Source organism: Oryzias melastigma, linkage group LG4, assembly GCF_002922805.2.
Source record: "Oryzias melastigma strain HK-1 linkage group LG4, ASM292280v2, whole genome shotgun sequence".
NCBI lineage: Eukaryota > Metazoa > Chordata > Actinopteri > Beloniformes > Adrianichthyidae > Oryzias > Oryzias melastigma.
In genome coordinates, this window is record NC_050515.1 from 2,809,984 (window position 1) to 2,829,010 (window position 19,027).

Consider the following 19,027-nt stretch of genomic DNA (forward strand, 5'->3'; position numbering starts at 1 on the left):
GTCACTGAGTCCAGTCCAGTTCTCATTTACAGTCAATGGTCCAAACTTGAGGGACAGTCCACCTTAAACAGCAGAGAGGAGCCTCCTTAAACTGAAGAAGAGCTTGAGCTGCTTCTGATGCTCTTATCAATTTGAATGAGAACTGTGTGTGTGTGTGTGTAGGGGTGTGTGTGCATGTGTATATGTGCATGCACACTTGTGTGTGAAGGACAGATCTCAGATCTCTAATGGTTACATGCTGTTATTCTGTCTGACTCATCGTGCTGCAGTGAAGTCGTTACACAAACACACAATCACACCCATCTCTTCATAACTCTGTCTTATAAACACACACCCACACACACACACACTTCTTCATGACATGGGTTATGAGGGAGGCTATGCCTTGTAATCCCATTCTCCTTGGGGAGGATGGAGGCCGGCTGTGTTTGTGTGTGCGTCTGACGGAGGAAGTGGGGTGGGACCGGGAAGACAGCCAAACTGATGGATGAATGACATTTGGAAGGAGATCATTTGCATTAGATATTTCTGTGTTTTCAAATATTTACATATTCTTATTAACAGACAGTCTGCGTTCCACCAGGAGGGAGGGGGGCAACATGTGCGACAGCAGAGAAGTCACGCAAACTTAAACAAATACTTCCTGAGATTAGTCTTTTGTGGAGTGGATGCACGTGTGCGTGCATGTGTGTGCAGACCATCTTCTGGTTATTTTATTCTAATTAAATGTTGGAGAATCGTCAGATATCATGTTGAATACTGCCAAATTACGTGGAAATGTGAAGCACCAATAAGATAAATCAACAGTTGCTATATCCTTAATGAAGTATGATGAATGAAAGTGTAAAGACCCGACACAATGATGGGGTCGCAATAGAACCAAAGCAGGATGACCTCTTCTACGGAGGAAAAGAGCCTCTGAAAGAGCTACATCTGCACCCACCGGCAGCCCTCAGCACCCCCACGTGTCCCACCTGAAGATGGATGACACCTGATGAAGGATCAGGAGGAGAACCAGCAGGAGGAAACAGTCAGAGCAGATCAGAGAATAAATAATCCTGACTGCCTGATGGAAAAAGTCACAACCCAGATTAGAGTGAGCAAATAAGAACCGCAGGAGGGAAACTGCAGGGATTTTCTGGATAAACTCACTGAGCAGTTCACCTTTTTTAGTATGTAGATTTCTCGTCTTCCATGAACGAACGGTGTTTTCAAAACGTTTCAAGGTGAATTTCAGAGAAGATGAGTCTTTGTTTTCACTCGCAAACAGAAACTCCACTGAGGACGTTCACTGAAGACCTGCTGCCGAATCTCAACTAAACATCTGAGGTATATTCAATTTTTAAGACATTTCAAAAATACAACAATCTTTTTTATAAATAAAAAAAATAGAAGAAAAACAATAAACTGTAACAGCAGTAAAAGCATCAGATTTGCTTTCAACCGCAGCAAGAATCTTAAGGAACATTTTTATTGACATTTTCACAAAAAACAAAAACCTTTTGAGATCGTCTAATAGACAATAAAGAGCCTCATCTTTGCTTCTGATTACAATGTCAAAGATAAAACATGTCAAGACTATGAAAACTTGTTTCTCTATAAGAACTTCACAAAGAACTGGACCAGCAAGTCACTCTGAACACTGAACAAAAACACAAACACTACGCTTTTGCTGCCATTTGTCACGAGATAGTCAAAGATCTGAAACATTTTCCATAAAACAAAGGCCATGTCCAAACCCCAACCCTAACCACTAACCACTAAAATACTGTATAGTGAAGGACTGTCTAATGCCCTGGATTTTAAAAGCATTTTAGACACGATACTCACTACTTTTCTTCAGTTTTTCTAAACACCAGATATGACGTCACAGATTTCACCAAGTGAAAATAGAATCAATATGAAAATTTCATGTATTTTTATGACTCCACTGTGTTCTGATGGTAAATATGGATGGTTTATTCAAAAATTACATTTAAACTGAGGATGTAACGATTCTTTGTGAATCGGTAAAAAAAACAATTCAAACTCGTCAACATGTTCATCGGTGCAGAAAATTATAAAACAGTTTGTCTCAAACTGTTCTTACATTTATAAATGCTGAGCAGATCGCATTTCTACGTGCAGGCTCGCTGTGAGTGTGTGGGTACCTGTAAGTGTGTGTGCACACCTGTGGGTGTGTGCGTAGCAGAGGGGCTGCACGCCCTTCAGCTGCACTTCCCTGCCAGGAATTTCTCACAGCCCCTTTAGATTTAAGTTTCACATAAGTCAGTCCCTCCAGGATTTCACCATGTTGCATTCGCAAGTATTAACGCAAATTACTATTTCATCGCGACTTCACTGCAACTTTGACCAATCTACCATGACAACTGTCAAACAACCTGCCAAAACAACCATTTCTCTCAAATATTGTTCACAAATCTGTGATAGTGAACACTTCTCCTTTGCTGGTACACCTCACAGGTGTGCCAAATCCAGATGCTGACTAGATACCATGACTACTGCATAGGTCTGCCTTATAGGTCGAGACCATGATGAGGGTGACGAGCGAGCAGATGAGCTTTCCTGGGATGGTTTCTTTGGTCTTCTTTGGTTCCACAAGCCGACTGTTTCGGCAGCTGTCTGAGTGGATGGTCTCAGACGATCTAGGGGGTGTGGTCATACATGGTCTGTGTTAGTATTGCCAAATTCTCTGAAACGCCTTTAGAGATGTCTGATGGTAGAGTAATAAACATTCAGTTCATGAGCAACCGCTCTGGTGGACATTCCTGCTGTCAGCATTCCAACTGTGTGCTCCCTTAAACCATACAACATCAGTGGCATTGTGCTGTGTGATACAGCAGAACATCTGAGAGTGGCCAGTCTAAGGCACACCTGTGCTCTCTAATCAGCATCTTCATATGACACACCTGTGAGGTGGGATGATTTATCTTAGCAAAAGCGAAGTGCTCACTTGCACAGATTTAGACATATTTAAGAGAAATGTTTTTATAAATTGTTGTACAAAAACATCAGAGTTATGTTAATATGTTTTACATTGTAGTTCCTGTGACTGTGAACATCCAGTTATGGATAAACAAGAACTTTGATCTCAGTCTCATGTATCTGGTTTGTTTTTGAGTCGAGTTTAGGCTTTACTGAACAGAGCGACCGCTCTTGCTGTCCGTTTGCAGCTCTGTGTGTCTGTTGGGGTTCTGTTGGGGGCGGTTGCTGCTCTGAAATTGGACCAGCGCCTAAAGGGGCAGGTTTAAATCGCCAGCGCCTCTCTGACAGACACACAGCTACTGCACAGTCTCATGATCTCTAAATGCTTGTTTTCTATTTGGTGAAGCCATGGGGTTGAACTGCAGATAATCTGTTTTCTCCTGGTTTTTTGTTGTTTTTTCTAAGTAAAGAAAGCCTTTTTTGGGAAAGGATTTTGACTTTGTTTTTTTAACCTTTGATCGCCCTGAGCCTCCCTGACTCATTTTATGCTGAAATGAATTAGTCACTGGGGTAGTTTGTGTTTGGAGATTGGTTGGTGTTTCTTGTGGAGGTTCAGAGAATGGGAAGAGGCTTTTATTTCTTCATTTGTGTTTGTTCTTGTAGACTGAGGGGGAAAACATCTGTATCTTCTGTTGCAAGACAGGAGAAAGATCACATAACTTGCAGATTCACGCCCCCTTCATATGTTTTGGTGGTGCTTCTAATAGCAACAAAAGAAAACCAAGTGCATTTCCGCTTTGCAAGTTTCCCAGACTTACAGGAGAGCTTTAAAACTTGTCTTGAAATCACCAGCAGAGACAAAAACAGTTTTAATTTCTATGGAGGGATTTTTATGCCACCATATTTAGTTTTGAGAAAACATTTTTCTACATTTTAAACAAAATATAAGGTGTTATGAAAAAAAAAATCATAATTTGCTAGTACAAATATTTAAACTTTGCTTTCAAAAGATTTTTTTTTATGCTCTCAAAAAATGTTTTTGCGACTGCAGCACAAAAGTTTTTAGATGTGTAGTGTCTCATCTCGCTTTCGCCCTATCTTTGATTTTGCGTTCAAAATTTTCTCTTACCATAACGTTTGTTTAAGAGACACAACTCATCTAAAAACTTTTGTGATGCAAACGCAACAATATTTTGAAAGCGAAAAATAGAAAAAAAAAGTTTGCAAATGCAAAAATATGTTTTGAAAGAAAAAACAGTTTTTGAAAGCAAATATGTATTTTCATTTGCAAATTATTAAGTTTTATTCCCAACATTTCCTTTTTTTTTGCAATTTAGAAAATGTTGATCTCAAATCTGTAACTTTTGCTTGCAATATGGTGGAACAAAAATCCCTTCATCCATATTTCAGTAGTTGTGTCCTGTGAGTTGCAAAAGGAAAACCTTCAGAGGGATGAAGCAGCTTCTTTTCTGACAGACACCAACAATGAAAGCTGGTTTTACCTTGAAGAGGTGAAGTCTTTGGTCCTCCGACATCAGCAAATGATGGCTGTCTGTTACCATGGCATCCAAGTCCATCAACCAATCCCACAGCTCCTGGTACTCTGACTCAAACTCCTGCAGACTGAGGAAGGCGGAAGAATGGTGAGTTAAATGACTCCTAAACTTTTGTCTCTTACTGTAATTCATCAAATTAAACGTTTAGCTTTTACTTATTCAGACTCATGCCAACTGTATGTGCTGTTAACTTAAATTTTTTGGAGTTTTTAAACATCTTCTTGAGGTATTTTTGTCTGCAGTGGGCTTTAAGTTCAAATCACATCATCAAATCAATCAACGCAAAAAAATATTAAAGATCATAACAACAATTAAAAAATCAAAAGAAATAATAAAAAAACGGGATTCCATTTAGAAATCAAAACAAAATTCCAGAAACCAAAATACAAAAAATGAAATGTTTCTAAAAATTAAAGTAATTTCCAGATGTTGAAAGGAAATGTAAAAAAAATAAAAGGAAGGTACTATTGGACATCCCTCACTGAATGATGACTTGATTTTTTATGAATAAAACAGCATGTGCAGTATCACTTCACTCCAAATAATTTCAGTTGAAATGAAGGACAAGCGTCTTTATCCAATCCAATTATTTGGCTGTTGGTCACTTTGGGCTTTTTGCATTTTCACTTCATTTATTAACTTCCTGCTGGGTTTCATTGACAAAAACAAAAAAGTTTTATTTTAGTATTTTTTTAAATCTCTCCTCCTGCTTTTTCCTACAGAGTCTTCTTCTGTTCTAAGCATTTTTGTGTTGCTCTGGTGTGAACGAGTGAATTTCATCTGTTTATGTAGAGGTTTGTGTTTTGAACAACACAAATTAAAATAAACTGATGGAAACAGTAAAGCAAAGAAAATTAAGCATTTGGTCAGTTTTCACCATGTGACCCGGCCCTACGTTATTTTGCTAATATATTGAAACAACACTACAATTATGGAGGCTGGGAGATAAATTAAATTGATTTCTAACTTTATTAGAAAAAACAGTTTACATTACAAGCGTGTGATCATCCTCTCCCTCCCTCTCACTCATGGTGCAAAAAGAAATAAACTCAACAGGATAAAACAACTAACAGAACAACAGAGTAAAACAGACAAAAAAACACATTGATAAAACCTACACATCAACCCCAATCCGCCCAGACAGGCAAAGGGATCGATATCCCACAATTCTTTGCGCCGTCAGATCTGACAACAGGCCCAATGTGTCTGTGACCATCACTACAAAATTAACAACAAATCCCATCATACAGTGCGTCCGCTGCCTTGCCAGATGCCAGTGTTGTCAGAATAGACGATTTCCTGCCCAAGTGGGCGGTTTTGATTCTTAATCTTTGGGGCAAAAACAGCTTTGGGCTGGTGGACATGATTTGACATAAAGATGGAATGAAAAGACAGACATTGATGAAGGCAGTAAAACAGCAGCACTTTTTGATTCACTAATAATGTTTATGAATGTAAAAAGGTTTTGGGGATGTTGTTCGCTGTTGGTGTAGCACAAAATTAGGAAATATCCATATATTTTTGGAACAATCTCAAGTGATTTGATTTGGTTTAGATTTTAATGTTTTATTAACACCTAAATAAAAATAAATGAACAATAACAGGCTTCTAAAAATCAAAACATTCGGATATATTTCACAAATCCACATTTCCTGACTATGTTTGTTGTTTTCAGCAGCATGTTCATATTTGTATAATTGTGACAGGATATATTTTAAGGAGAGAAAAATCTTTTGGTTTATTTATTAGTTCATTTAAACATCAAGTGTTGGATTCAGAGCCACACTGAGGAGATGAAGTAGACAGCACCAGCTGGAAGAGGAAGCAGAAAGACAAAGAACATCACTGATGCTGAAAAGTCCAACAGAAATCTAAAGATGTGCTAACACGAGTAGATTATTATCTCAGCAATGTGAATGTGGCTGCATCTAAATTCACATGGTAAACCTTCACTTCCATTTCCTCCATAAACCTGGCTTCTATTATCATTTGGGGGTTCTTCTCTTCAGTTGTTTGTGTTGATATTGCTGGTTCTGTGGATCCCATTCATGGGTTCTGTCCACAGGGGAGTCTTCCTACTTGATTCTTAATGCTGTGAAACTTATTTATGTTTTATTAAGTACGTGTGAATTATTCATGCTTGTGTTGTCGCCTACATGAACAAAACTCACCTTTCGTTGTCAGTTTCCTGTTGCTGCTGTGGGATTTATGTGTTTGATTCATTAGTGGTTCTGAGCCACAGATGAAGATCAGAACATGGACTCTTTATGAGTTTGTTTGCTCTGTCTAAAGCAGGGGTGTCAAACTCATTTTGGTTCAGGGGCCATATTCAACCCGTCTCAAGTGGGCCGGACCAGAATACCAAAATAACCTATGGTCAACTTGTTATCTGTAACTTTTTTTGTTTGTTTGTTTTGTTCTCAGTTGGGAAAAAATCTTGTTGCCTAATCCCTCACTATTATTATTATCTTTTTGACAAGATTTTGGTAATTGTGGTATGATACATTTTTATAGCAAATTAAAAGTGTTGAGGCTGGCAGGGAACCAAACTGAATCCTAGCCAGACGTGGCACGTGCTTGCAGAGAAATGCTATTTACTTCTTGATCTCTTGTTATGCCGGTATTTCTTTATCTCTGCTTCCCCTAGTGGTGGACTTGCGTATTGCTGTCATTTCATTAACCCTCGTGCTCTCTAATGGGGACAGATGACCCACCCTATCATCCCAGCCAGCAAGGCCAAGTGGGCCCCATATGGTTTAAAAGTGGGCAGAAAATGTGGGTCCCACCTGTGTTTGCCCACATTGGTTGAAGGGAGGTCCCTAGGGTTACAGAAGCATAACTCGCCACAGACATGGGCTAACTTGCTTCTTTTCAACATCCTTACTTTTTTTTTTTTCTCTTTATGACTGGGCCGGATTAAACCATCTGGCAGGCTGGACGCAGGCCGGATGCGGCCCATGGGTCGTCTGTTTGACACCCCTGGTCTAAAGACAAGTAGAAATAGCAGCTAGACATTCAGGGTGCACTGCCCCCCCTTCTTCTTCTCAAAATTATGCTTCTTAGGTGGCTCCAAGTAGTTCTATCCTTAAGTTAAAAGTAAAGTTTTCTTTCTGTTACTGTGGCAGCAAATGAGGTTAAGTTTTTGATAACAAGTTTCAATAAAAACAACCTAAAGAAGGTTTGGATAACAAGGCATAAAAATGGGGTTTGATTGTGTTTGAAAAGATATGTTTAACAATTTTTCATAAAACCAATTTGATTTTGAACTGATATGCTACAGTAGTTTGGTTTAATGTTTCAGATCCTTCATTCTAGTTCTCTATTTGTTTATTTATTGTACGTAATTTCTATTTATTTGTTTTGAAAGAGGTGTTTGATCATCATGAATAAGCCTAGTTGAGTTTCAGTGACACACTGTCACGTGATTTTATTTTTCTGATTTATTTATTCATTTATTTTTAGCTTGTACTGTATTTTCTGGAGTATATAAGCGACTTTTAATCCGGGGCGACTTATCTGTGGGATTTCTTTTTTTTAGACATAAATAGGCTCATATATTTGTGATTTTGTGCTTTAGCAGTTGTTTCCTCTAACAGCTGCTAGAGGGCGCTGCTTCTGAGTATAAGTATTTGCTACTGACAGCAGCTGCAGAAGTGTCGTCCAAAACAAACATGGAAGGGAATCTGATTGTTTTCCCCTTAAACTTTGATATTTTTCTTCTGAACATCAAAAGATAAGTATTCTTGTTTTCATTAGTTACGCTGTGTTTGGCAGATTTGTTCTGAATCGTCAGACGTTTCTCCTAAAAGTGCGACTTATACTCCAGAGCGACCTATATATGGTTTTCTTCTTCTTGATTAGACATTTTGTGGTCTTGCGACTTATACTCTGGAAAATATGGTAATCTTTTGTTCTTTTTATGTGTAAATAAAACAAATCAGATCACATAGTGTCTCAGGGGTGTGATTGTGAGGCCGTGCAATGGTCTGCTGCGCTATCCAGGGTGAACATTCCCGTTATCCCAAAGTAGCTGGAACAGGCTCCAGCAACCCTTTTACCCTGAACAGGACCAAACGGTAACGGGAGATGAATGGGTAGCTATTTGGGTACCTCTTTATGAAGTCCATGATTCTTGGAGGGACTGGAGTCTGGGAAATGAGCACACTGTGCTGAGAGAAACGTGCATGTGCGTGGACTATGGGAGGTGAAGAAACCCAGAAAGACTCAGAGGAAAGTGCAAGCTCCACTCTGAGATCCTCAAAGACGACAGAAGATCATCTAAAAATTTCAAACTTGCTTTTTTTACTGACACACATTTGCAGCTGCTCTCTCTTCCAGGGAAGCAGACTGAGACCTGCATCAGTTCCAGCTGCAGGGATGACACCTCCACTCCTCCCATTTTCACATTTCTGTCCTCGGATCCATCACTTTGTCCCACACCCATCACGCTCCTTACTCTGACACAATTATTTCTCACCTTTCTCCTTTTAATTCTACCTCTCTGTAGCCGGGAACACCACAGTGACTCTGTCTCACACTTCTTTTCTATGTGTTCCCCTCCTCCCCTGCCTCTCTCCTTCCTTCTTTCCTTCTGCTCGTCCGTCCGTCTATCTGTCCCTGCCTTCAGAGCAGCTCCGACCCCGTCCTTCTCGGCACAGAATCCCATCAAATATTTATGCTCCCCGAACAGGGCCGATTGCTCAAACACTCACATTACTGTCAGCCGTTTTGTTAAGGTGTATGTGTGTTTATTATTTATACATTCACAGGTTTGGGGTCTCGGCGGGATCGCCAACATGTTTCTCAACATTAGCAGTGAAATTGTTTGGAATTCTCTCGTCGCTGTCGAAGACAAGCTGACAGCTCTGTCAGGCCCACGGCGTTTCCACGACAACATTTACACACGTGCACACACACGTGCACGCACACAGACAGACAGCACAGAACCCTGCATTCACAGAGACATAATTTCTGAAGCAGCAAAAGCTTAAGATCAGATCATTTATAAATCAAAACCAGCATAGAAATTAAAAAACAAAAAACTTTAAAACACAATAAGATATGAAGTGTTAGATTAGGATTTTCTTTTTATTTTGTCATGGTGTATGATCATTTTTGTTAAGGTTAGCTGAATATAAACTCCTTCATCCAAAGCCAAACCAATGGTCCACAAAACAGACACTCTGATTTCCATCTCCAGACTGTCTGCGAACAAAAAATGAGTAAATCTGTACAGAGGAGGCAGGCGGCCGCACTAATATCAAGGTTCACTCTGTGAAGCTGTATGTCGGGGGTGTCAAACTCAATCATATAGGGGGGCAAGATCCAAAACACACCTCAGGTCGTGGACCAAACAGGCACATCTAATGGATTTTTTCCCCCCTTTTTTTGACCCCCCAAACCCTGCACGTTGTGCAGAAGGCCAGTTAGTGCTGTTCACGTGATACATGCACGGTCCTCGCGTGCAGCCTGAATTGGACAAATGCAGAAATGAAACAATCAGTTTGTGAGAAAATCACAAGCAGGTGTGTCAATAACACAGGGGCCAAAATCCATAACACACCTTTGTTTGCGGGCCAAACATGATAAACATTTATTGAACACACTAAGATTAAATTTTTGAAACTTTAAAAATGTAACTTTTTACATAACTATGAGTAAAAATAGGCAGGATTTATTTTTCAATCAGAATAAATCAACTTAAACCTTACAACCTTAATGTTTTACTCTCTGTAAAAATGTATTTTGTCAAAATATAGAAATAAGCGCAAGATAACATCGGACCATTAATAACAATAAAATACAATGACCTGGAAGGCCGGATATAATTGTAGAAAATTTGATTTTTTTATGAATTAAAAGGATATTCTCTTATACTGCACAACAGTGGTTACTAGCTGCCCAGAGCTGCACTGAGATGAGACGACCATGTTTGGCACAGAGCATATATATGAGCATATATATATATTTCTTATAGACTAAAGTAAGACTATACGGCTCCTTCCTGGTTTTGATCAGTAGAAAACGAGTCCAAATGACTCTTTCACCATTAAAGGTTGCCGACCGTTGATTTCACCCAATCAAACCAGTGGCATCCTTTTGAAAAATACTTCAACAGTTTGTAATATTTTTTAAAGGTTTTAAGTCAACACAAGAAAGAAAACTTGTATCTATGGGATGGGTGTCACACCTGAGCAGGCTTCTGGTCGGTGCCATCAAACACAAATCAAGGCAGCAAACTCTTTCCCTTCTGCTTCCATTTGTCTGACTTCCTCTTTTGTCTTCCTATTTTGTCGACAGTGAAGCAAAAACTCTTTCTATCTCCTTCTTCCACCTTTTCTCAATGGTGTCTTTTTCATTACTCTTGTTTTCCACCAAAAGGGATTTTCATGAGCTGCAGCAAAGGAAGCGGCAGACTTCCTTCCTCCTCCATGGTGTCTCTCATCATGCGGCGCGTGAAGCAGCACTTCACAGACTAAGACATATGAGGCACATCCCGCACTCACAGATTGTTTTCTCCCCTTCCCTCCTCCCGCGCCTCACTTCCCTTGTTCTTACACTAATGTTAACTAAATGCTTTGTAAAACTGGATCTCACGGGGAGCTGAGGATGACAAAACCAGACAAATCTGAGAGGAAGGAGCGACACGGAGCCACTGTGGAGCTCCGTTCAGCGCGGCGGCAGTTACAGAGCGTTTGAAGTGTCAGCTTCGCTCTCCGTCGTGCGTTGCTGACGGGGCACGTTGGAGTGTTACGAAGAGTTCTTCTGACACCGAGTCACCTGAGAACGTCAGAATTACACACATCTATTATTCATGGTTCCCTCGTCATAATTCCGGTCGACACTGGAGGGAAAAAATGCAGCAGGTATCGCAAAAATCCACCTGTAACTATGAAACTAAATTCCACTGATGTACAAAGGTATAAAACTCTGCAAAGGTTGATTCATCCATCCTTAACAACGGATCTACTGTAGAAATTTGCTGGTTTTAATTTCAAATTAGAGGACTAAACAAACGCTGGTTCTTGGCCCCGCGTCTAGCACATCACAGTGGACGAGCAAGGAGGGGCTTCTTCGTCTTTTTTCCTTTTCTACTGTTTACTAGCTCATGTCTGCCACCTACAGTCGGTAGAGGCTTGATGCAAAATGTCAAAGCGCTGCAAATCTTGCTCCATGCTTTTTGTTCTCACGGCTCTATTCTGATATATAAAAGACTTCATTGACTATGTATTGACTGTGAAGACACATGGACCTCCCCTCCTGTGTTCCAAATGGGAAGAATCTGTTGGTTTCAAGAAGGCCAAAATCCTATGGACTTTTATTGTGAAATATACAGTTATTTCTCAGTCATTCTATTTGTCAGAATAACCATTCTTGCTTTGATCCATTCTTCTTAAAATCTTCTTTCTAATCCTAATTTTTTTTAAGATATTTTTTTCTTTATTCAAAGTTATTCAAGTTATAAACTGACCAATCAGATGCCTCAGTAAAAGCACATAGTGCTCGCTGGCCCCGCCTCAAACATTTGATTGACAGATTCCCCGAGTCACTTTCACTTTCAGTGTGGACTTTGAACGAGCTCATTCATGATTGGCGACAGTAGTTCCTCTAAAACGAACCAGATCTACTAATCACTGACGACGCATTGTAGTATGGAGGTAGACGTATCTGGAAGTGACGCCGATTTTGCGAGAGCCAGAGGTCAGGCATTTCCTATGGGGGAAACATTTGAAAGAAGATGTTTTATTTTGATAGTTCCATTCCAACAGTGACAACACTCATGAGGGAAGGACACTGGCTCGACTGCCAGTAGAATACCTGTGACCTGATTTTTACTTTTCCTCACTAAAATACTGCATCTGCCTGAGCTGAGTAACAGGAAAAAAATACATTAAATCTAATTAACCCTCGTGCTATCTTCTGGGGTCAAGATGACCCCACCCTTGTATTGATGTGTGATCCCTCCCATGACAAAGATGGACAGGATTTTATGTCTGCCATGGACAACAGTGAAGATAAAAAATCCTTGAAAAAAAAGTTCAGCGCGCTGTCATATGGGGTCCAGATGACCCCACTTTTGATGTAAACATGGCTAGGATAACACAAGGGTTACGAAGGAGCTCATCCCACACACCACTGCACTTTCTCTAGCTGAAAGTATATGCGGAAGTTCACAAAGTTTTTAAAGGATTTTAGCAACTTCTCAGTCATTTCCTATGGGGCATATTTTGCTTAATATTTCAAAAAATATAAAGTTTATGAATACCAAAAGGACAAGCAGTAATGTCCTGAACGAGCTGAAGGTTTTGATACCAAGATTGCTGAAATTAATGAAAGTGTGATTGAGTTTTTACATGCCAAAAAATGTACGGAAAGGAGCAGGAGCATCACTACAGTGTGAATGCTATATAACATTCACACAATAACAGAAATGTCACACAGCAGGAGACTCAGCATGGAAAAGAGTCTGGCTTTCGTTGGTGTTGTGTAACAAACTGCAGTCGTGTTTGTGGTTCCTGCAGAACGAGGGTCAGCTGTTCAGAAGAGGGTTTGTTTTGTGTGTTTTCGCTCTGAAAATACAAGAAAACTCTTCCTGTAAGATGAAACATCAACAACACCGTAAAGTTTGTGTGGCACAGGGATGTTTGTGTGTCGTGTGTGTGTGTGCACGTGTCCTGCCAGTGAGTGATAAACACGGAGGGAGGCTCCTCAAAGTGGAGGATGAAACGCCGACAAGCAGCGTGACCAAAGACAAATTGAGCTTGGCCATGTCGAATTACTGCTGTTAACGCAAACAGACTCTGTGGGTGCGTGATTACAGTCGGCCGCGAGTGTGTGCGTCACGTGTTCCTGTGCGAACACGCCGCAGAACAGAGAACACGCTGTTTTGTTTCATGTCATTATTTTCTTTCTTTTTGCAGTATTTGAGTTTCTCTGCATGACTTAGACTCTGTCCAACCACTGAGCTTAAACAAACACAAAACAAACTTGGGATGATTTTTTGGGATTCATATTTTGGAAATTGTCTTCAGAAAAGCATAATTGCAGAAACGGCTGAATGTTCACCGCGACCCTGCAGAAGCAGAGTCCACCAACGGTCACTCCATCCTCACAACTGATAAATGATTGTTGTTCATTGGAGTCTTTGCCCAAACAAGTAACTTCCAAACTGAGAGCTTGTGTCTGTGAGGCCAATTATCACTTTGTCTTTAAATGTAATAAAGCAAAATCACAAGTGAGTCCCCAACAGCAGTAAAAACCACAGTAAGTTGCAGCAATTTTAAAGTAACATCTTCGGAATTGAAAAATTCAAAACTTAACATCGGTTTTTAAATTGTGAATCCCAGAGCTGGGGTTTTTAAGAATTTTTTTTTTTTTTTAATGTTGAGTAATAATCTGCTGTTGCTCTCATCCTCTTATGTTCCTCTGCTATAATGTATGTTACCAAAAATAATTACAGTCCTTTGATAAAGAAAAAGTCTCAAAAACATTTTTAATATTCTTCCAAAAACAAACAGAATTTTGGATGTTTTTAGTATTTAAAGTTTGCTCAAATCTGGATTTGATGACTTCCAGAATGACCTAAAAACATTTGCAGTAACTTGAATTTTTATTTATTTTTATTAAAAAAAGACAAGGCGAAATGTGATTTTTGCACAATATTATCTTTTGACTGAAAAGGGGTGGGGGGGGGGGGATTTCCAAGTCAATGAGTGTAAATAAAGCAGACAAACCTCTGCTTTGAGTCAGTTTTCCTCCTCTAACTTCCTTTTTTGACCCTAAAGCCCTAGGCGGCTGCCTAGCTCGCCTGTGCTTGTTTATCAGGCTTGGATTTTAATTCTGTTTTGATTCTTCATGTAGTGATTTATCTGGTGTGACCAAACTCAGAGAGCTGACTTTCAGCCCCAACGTAAGCTCAGGTAAATCTTCACCACACCTTGTTCACGCTGTCAGTTATCCTGGACTCATGACAAAAGGCCGGCCGACTCCAGGAAACAATGAGTAGCAGTTCAGTTCAGCAGACTAGTCCTTTTTTTACCATTTGGTTGGAGAACATAATCTTGATCCGCCTTAATGCAACAGAAAAAGCTGTAAAGTCTGGGATTTTATATCTACGGTTTTCTTTTCAGCACAATTTTCAGTTATCTTTTCTATTTATTAAGATTCTTTACAGTTTTTTTGCACTACAGGGCACACCAGTTAAAGGAGCACCGTCAATGAATGGTCTCTTTTTGAACTTCTGAAGGCACACCGAACAACGAGGGCATTAAGCGAGACGAGACTCAGAGATAAGTCTATCAGTCAGTTTATTCATTTCTGTTCACAGTAACTATAGAACTTGTAACAAACTATGGGTTAGCATGTTAGAAGCGTTAGCTGTTAGAATATTGACAATGTCTCTGACTCCTGACCATTAAACCAATATGTAAAGAAAACCGAATGATACCGATAAAACAAACGTTATTGCGAATATAACTCCTAACCTTGTTTCCAACATGTATAAAAAGAGACTTATACTGCTAAGACACAGGTTACCGTGACTATACTAACTCACAACCTTGTTAGTAACACGTAAAAACAAAGTATGACACTGATACACGTCAGCATGTCAGAAGTGTTAGCCACATTAGCGTATTGACAATACCAGTAACTCCCAACCTTGTTTGCAACACATAAAAAAACAAGCTGATGCCACTAAAACATAGGTTACCGTGACTATGCTAACTCACAACGTGGTTAGTAACACGTAAAAACACAGTATGACGCCGCTACATGTTAGCCGTGTTAGTGTATTTATAATGCTTATAACAAAACCAAACATTTTGAGAGAAAGGCATCCAACTCTGAAATTTGTTCCTTTATTAGTTACCATAACCAGAATCAATTCATGTGTAAGGCGCTCCGGGTTATAAGGTGCATTGTTTTTTTTGTTTTTTTAATTAGGCTTTTAAGTGTGTCTAACAATGCAAAAAAATATGGTAATCAAATGTAGAGTTTTGGACTTTTTGGAAAAGCTTTTGCATGCTTCCTGGTATGCTTCTGCTGCCTACCCCATCCATTCAGGAGGATGGTCTTCTTTCATATTAGAGAAACATTTCAAACATGTGACATGTCCTGCAGTGATTTTTCCATGTGAACACTGATACAGAAAGGATGACAACAGATGTAGTTTGTGTTTTCTGCTTTACCTGGTGCTCCTGGTTTCCTGGCTGTTGTGCCTGCTGTTGGGGGGAGGAGGGTACTGCAGGCTGCTAAGCTTGATGGCCATCCTCTCCAGGGCATCTCTCTGAACTTTGAACTGGCTGGAGATCAGGTCCATCTGAAAAACACAGAATGTTTAGTTCAGAATTTAGTTCAGCTACACCGAAATGTTTTCAATCTCATTTGTTGCAATCATCCAACACATGTCATTACTGAGGTGATCTTTGCTCATAAACCAGCTTCTGCTTCAGTGATTTCATTCATTTATGAGAAGTGTCTCTATCAGTTTAGCACACAAACATCTGGAGCTGTTTCTAACAGCACTGACTGAAGAAGCAGCGACACAAACAGCTCTCAAGCACACCTTCACACCTGTCGGACCGACAGACCTTTACAACTGATGAAGATGCAGACGCTTTGGAAACAAACACAGAACAGTCAACAGAATCATCTGTCAGAGACTAAATGTGGAGTTCTGCACTCCTGGTTCAGACAAGTTCATTCCAACAGCAGAACTCCTCTGAGAACGGATCCCACCTCTGCACAACTGAGGGGTGGGTTTTCTCAGCGGGTTCATTATTCTGCTTCCAATGGAGGAGCAAAGACGGGCCTTTGATGGAGTATGGCTGGTGATGGGAATCCCAGTGTCAGCTGTAATGTGGGAGGAATGGGGAGGAATGCTGATAAATGCTCCCACTCCCTCAGTTTGGTTCCCACATGCATTCTCAGGAGAGAACCCCAGACTGAAACTGGACCTCGTCTTCTGGAGAAATAATGCAGTTCCAACAGCTGCTTATGTGGGGAGCACTTTTGTCTCAGCGGGCTTCACTCGGGTAATTGTCCTAAAACATAAAGTCACTAAAATCTAAACAATGGCTGGTTGTTAAACTATCCAAACAGACTAAACTGAACTGGGCATCCCTGTCCTGAGATCCTGCTTCTCGGTAAAGAAAAACTCCTAAAATAAAAAACAGATTCTAGGGAAAAAAAATAAGAAGACAACTCAGGGAAGTCCACATGAAGGAGGGATCCTCTCCCAGGACGGACAGGTGATCCACCAGGACTGTTAAAGAAGAATTACTTTATCTAACTCTACAAGTACATGTTTGAATAGTGTAGCAGATGGGCTTCATCTAGATCACAGGTCTGGATCCTGAGGCTCTTTGGCACTGAACAAAAATGATAACGATTTCATTAAATAAAGGCAAGGTCCACAGCCAAGGACAGGAGCACAGATGATCCAACATCCAGATTCACAGTTGCTGGAGAGAATGCGCTCCTACGGTCTGCACTGCCAACGCTGTCCAAACCCTTTTAAGGAACACAGACTGAACAATAAGATGACGCTGGACCTCAGAAATGGATCGTCTACGTTTAGTCTGATGAAATGCCTAGAGGAGATGAAAAAAATGTGATGCTTTTGACAGATGCTCCCTTTAAAGCTCTTCAAGAAGCCTCTGGAAACACAATCTCCACTTACGCCGCACTCTCATCTCTTGACTATGGAAACACTCGCTGGTGCACGCACATGGTTATACGTGCACAGATGCACTCACTTATTTACACATCATTCCAACATGTTTTGCATAAATTGCTTTCTTTTGCACACAATTTCATCCCAAATGTTCCTGTAAAGCGACACACAAATTAACAATGAACTGCTACAGATGTGCACACACATCACAGTGAGTCACAGTCGCACTGAGCGTGCTGCTCAGATGTAATTGCATACAAACTATATGGAGATGAGGCTTCAATTGAACCAATGAAGGCAGGCAAAGTGTGAACAAACAGCGACGCAGCATACACACAAACACACAAAAGGCCGTGTTTGCCTCATTCAGTAACAATATGAATAAAGTATTTTTGCGTCAAGTCGCGTCAAGTTGCGTTTATCGTCCGATCCACTTAGCAGAGTCGACAGAAGGATCGGCAAAGGTCATCCAATCTGTGGGAGGCAGAGCCGCTCAATCAGAGAGCTAATAAACAAGCGGCTGATACACAATCAGCAGCTCGGTCTGCACTCAGCATGTTTTGTTTGTGTCTGCATTGCTGCAACACAAATGAAACTAAATGGAAGCTCTCTGGGAAAAAAAAGATTCTCACTCTAAACGCCTCTTCATTTTCCTTCATTACTTCCTTCTGCTTTGATCTCTGCTGCATTTTCAGGCTGTTTGCTGCCTGGTTAGTCTGTCAGCGAGTCAGTAAATCAGTCAGGTTGTTCATTAGTCGGTTAGATTGCTCTCTCTGCGGTAAGTTTTCCGCGCGCGTTCTCTCATGTGGACAACAGACCACATTTGAAGACGAGCTCAAAGAATATCTGTTTGGCTGGTTGAGCTCTTGAAGACATTATCCAGAGTTTAAGGGGATTTCTTTTTGAAACAATTTAACTTGAGACTAATTCAGTCATCTCTGTTCTAGAGCAGGGGTCCCCAAACTACGGCCCGCAGGCCGGATCCGGCCCTCCTCCACATATCACCCGGCCCCCCCAAGACACTATCATTGACGCATAATTAGTTTTTTTTATTTTTGTCAATCTGGTCGATCGAGACACGTATAGAACGCGACTTTTTATTTCACACTTCTGCAGTCTGAACTATGATGGGGAGGATAGACTATTTATTGGTAAAGGATTCACACTATGGTGATTCACTTTTTCTTTATTTCTTTATTATTAATATTTTTCTTTTGCACGTTTTTGGACGTCAATAGCTTTACAGCTCTTTCAGCTATTTAGCTAATTCAGCTATTAACACATCCAGCTTTTTCAATGCTAGCTTTTTTGACTGTTTTGACAGTTGCTAAAGATTTCTGGGCTATTTTGGGGTAATATTTTAGCCAAAGGCAAGCTGTTTTGGCTAATTTAGGCTTTTTCAGTTATTTAGGCTAATTTGGACGTTAGCTAATATTTCTACTACATGCTAATTGTTTTGGCGAATTTAACCATTTTCCCGCTTTTTATGCTAATTCGGCAATATTTTAGCTAGTCATCGGCTTCAGTGTTTTCAGTAATTAGCTTCAGCCATTTCAGCTATCAACTTCAGTGTCTTTAGCTATCAATTTAAGAATCTTCAACTATAAGCACTCAGCTTACAGCATTCACATTATTATTATCGCAGGTACTGCTAAATATCTAGTTTTTAAAATGTTTTAGTATATTTTTTTTTCTGTGAAGGTTACAGAAATTAATTGTTTTAAATTTGGCTATGTGTGGCTTTCACAAAATACATAAATGTTCCCGGTCCACATCAGAGAAGAAAACAGTTATGTGGCCCTCACAAGAAGAAGATGGGGGACCCCTGTTCGAGATGAGGAAAATTTTCAAACATTTAAGTTAAAACTTA

The 19,027-nt window shown here is 40.1% G+C and overlaps 2 protein-coding genes across 8 annotated transcripts in view; both read right to left on the minus strand.

Moving 5' to 3' along the window:
• The window catches only part of tle5 (TLE family member 5, transcriptional modulator), a 439,890-nt gene that overhangs the window by 106,783 nt on the left and 314,080 nt on the right, over positions 1-19,027 (minus strand). The window lies entirely within an intron of this gene.
• Positions 1-19,027, minus strand: part of akap6 (A kinase (PRKA) anchor protein 6) — a gene marked incomplete at its 3' end in the record, with an annotated part of 208,933 nt that overhangs the window by 53,345 nt on the left and 136,561 nt on the right. For all 6 annotated transcript variants that reach the window (XM_036211423.1, XM_036211427.1, XM_036211426.1 and 3 more), the window contains 2 exon segments: positions 4,428-4,548; positions 15,671-15,801. In XM_036211423.1, coding sequence (XP_036067316.1) covers positions 4,428-4,548; positions 15,671-15,801 — 252 coding nt within the window.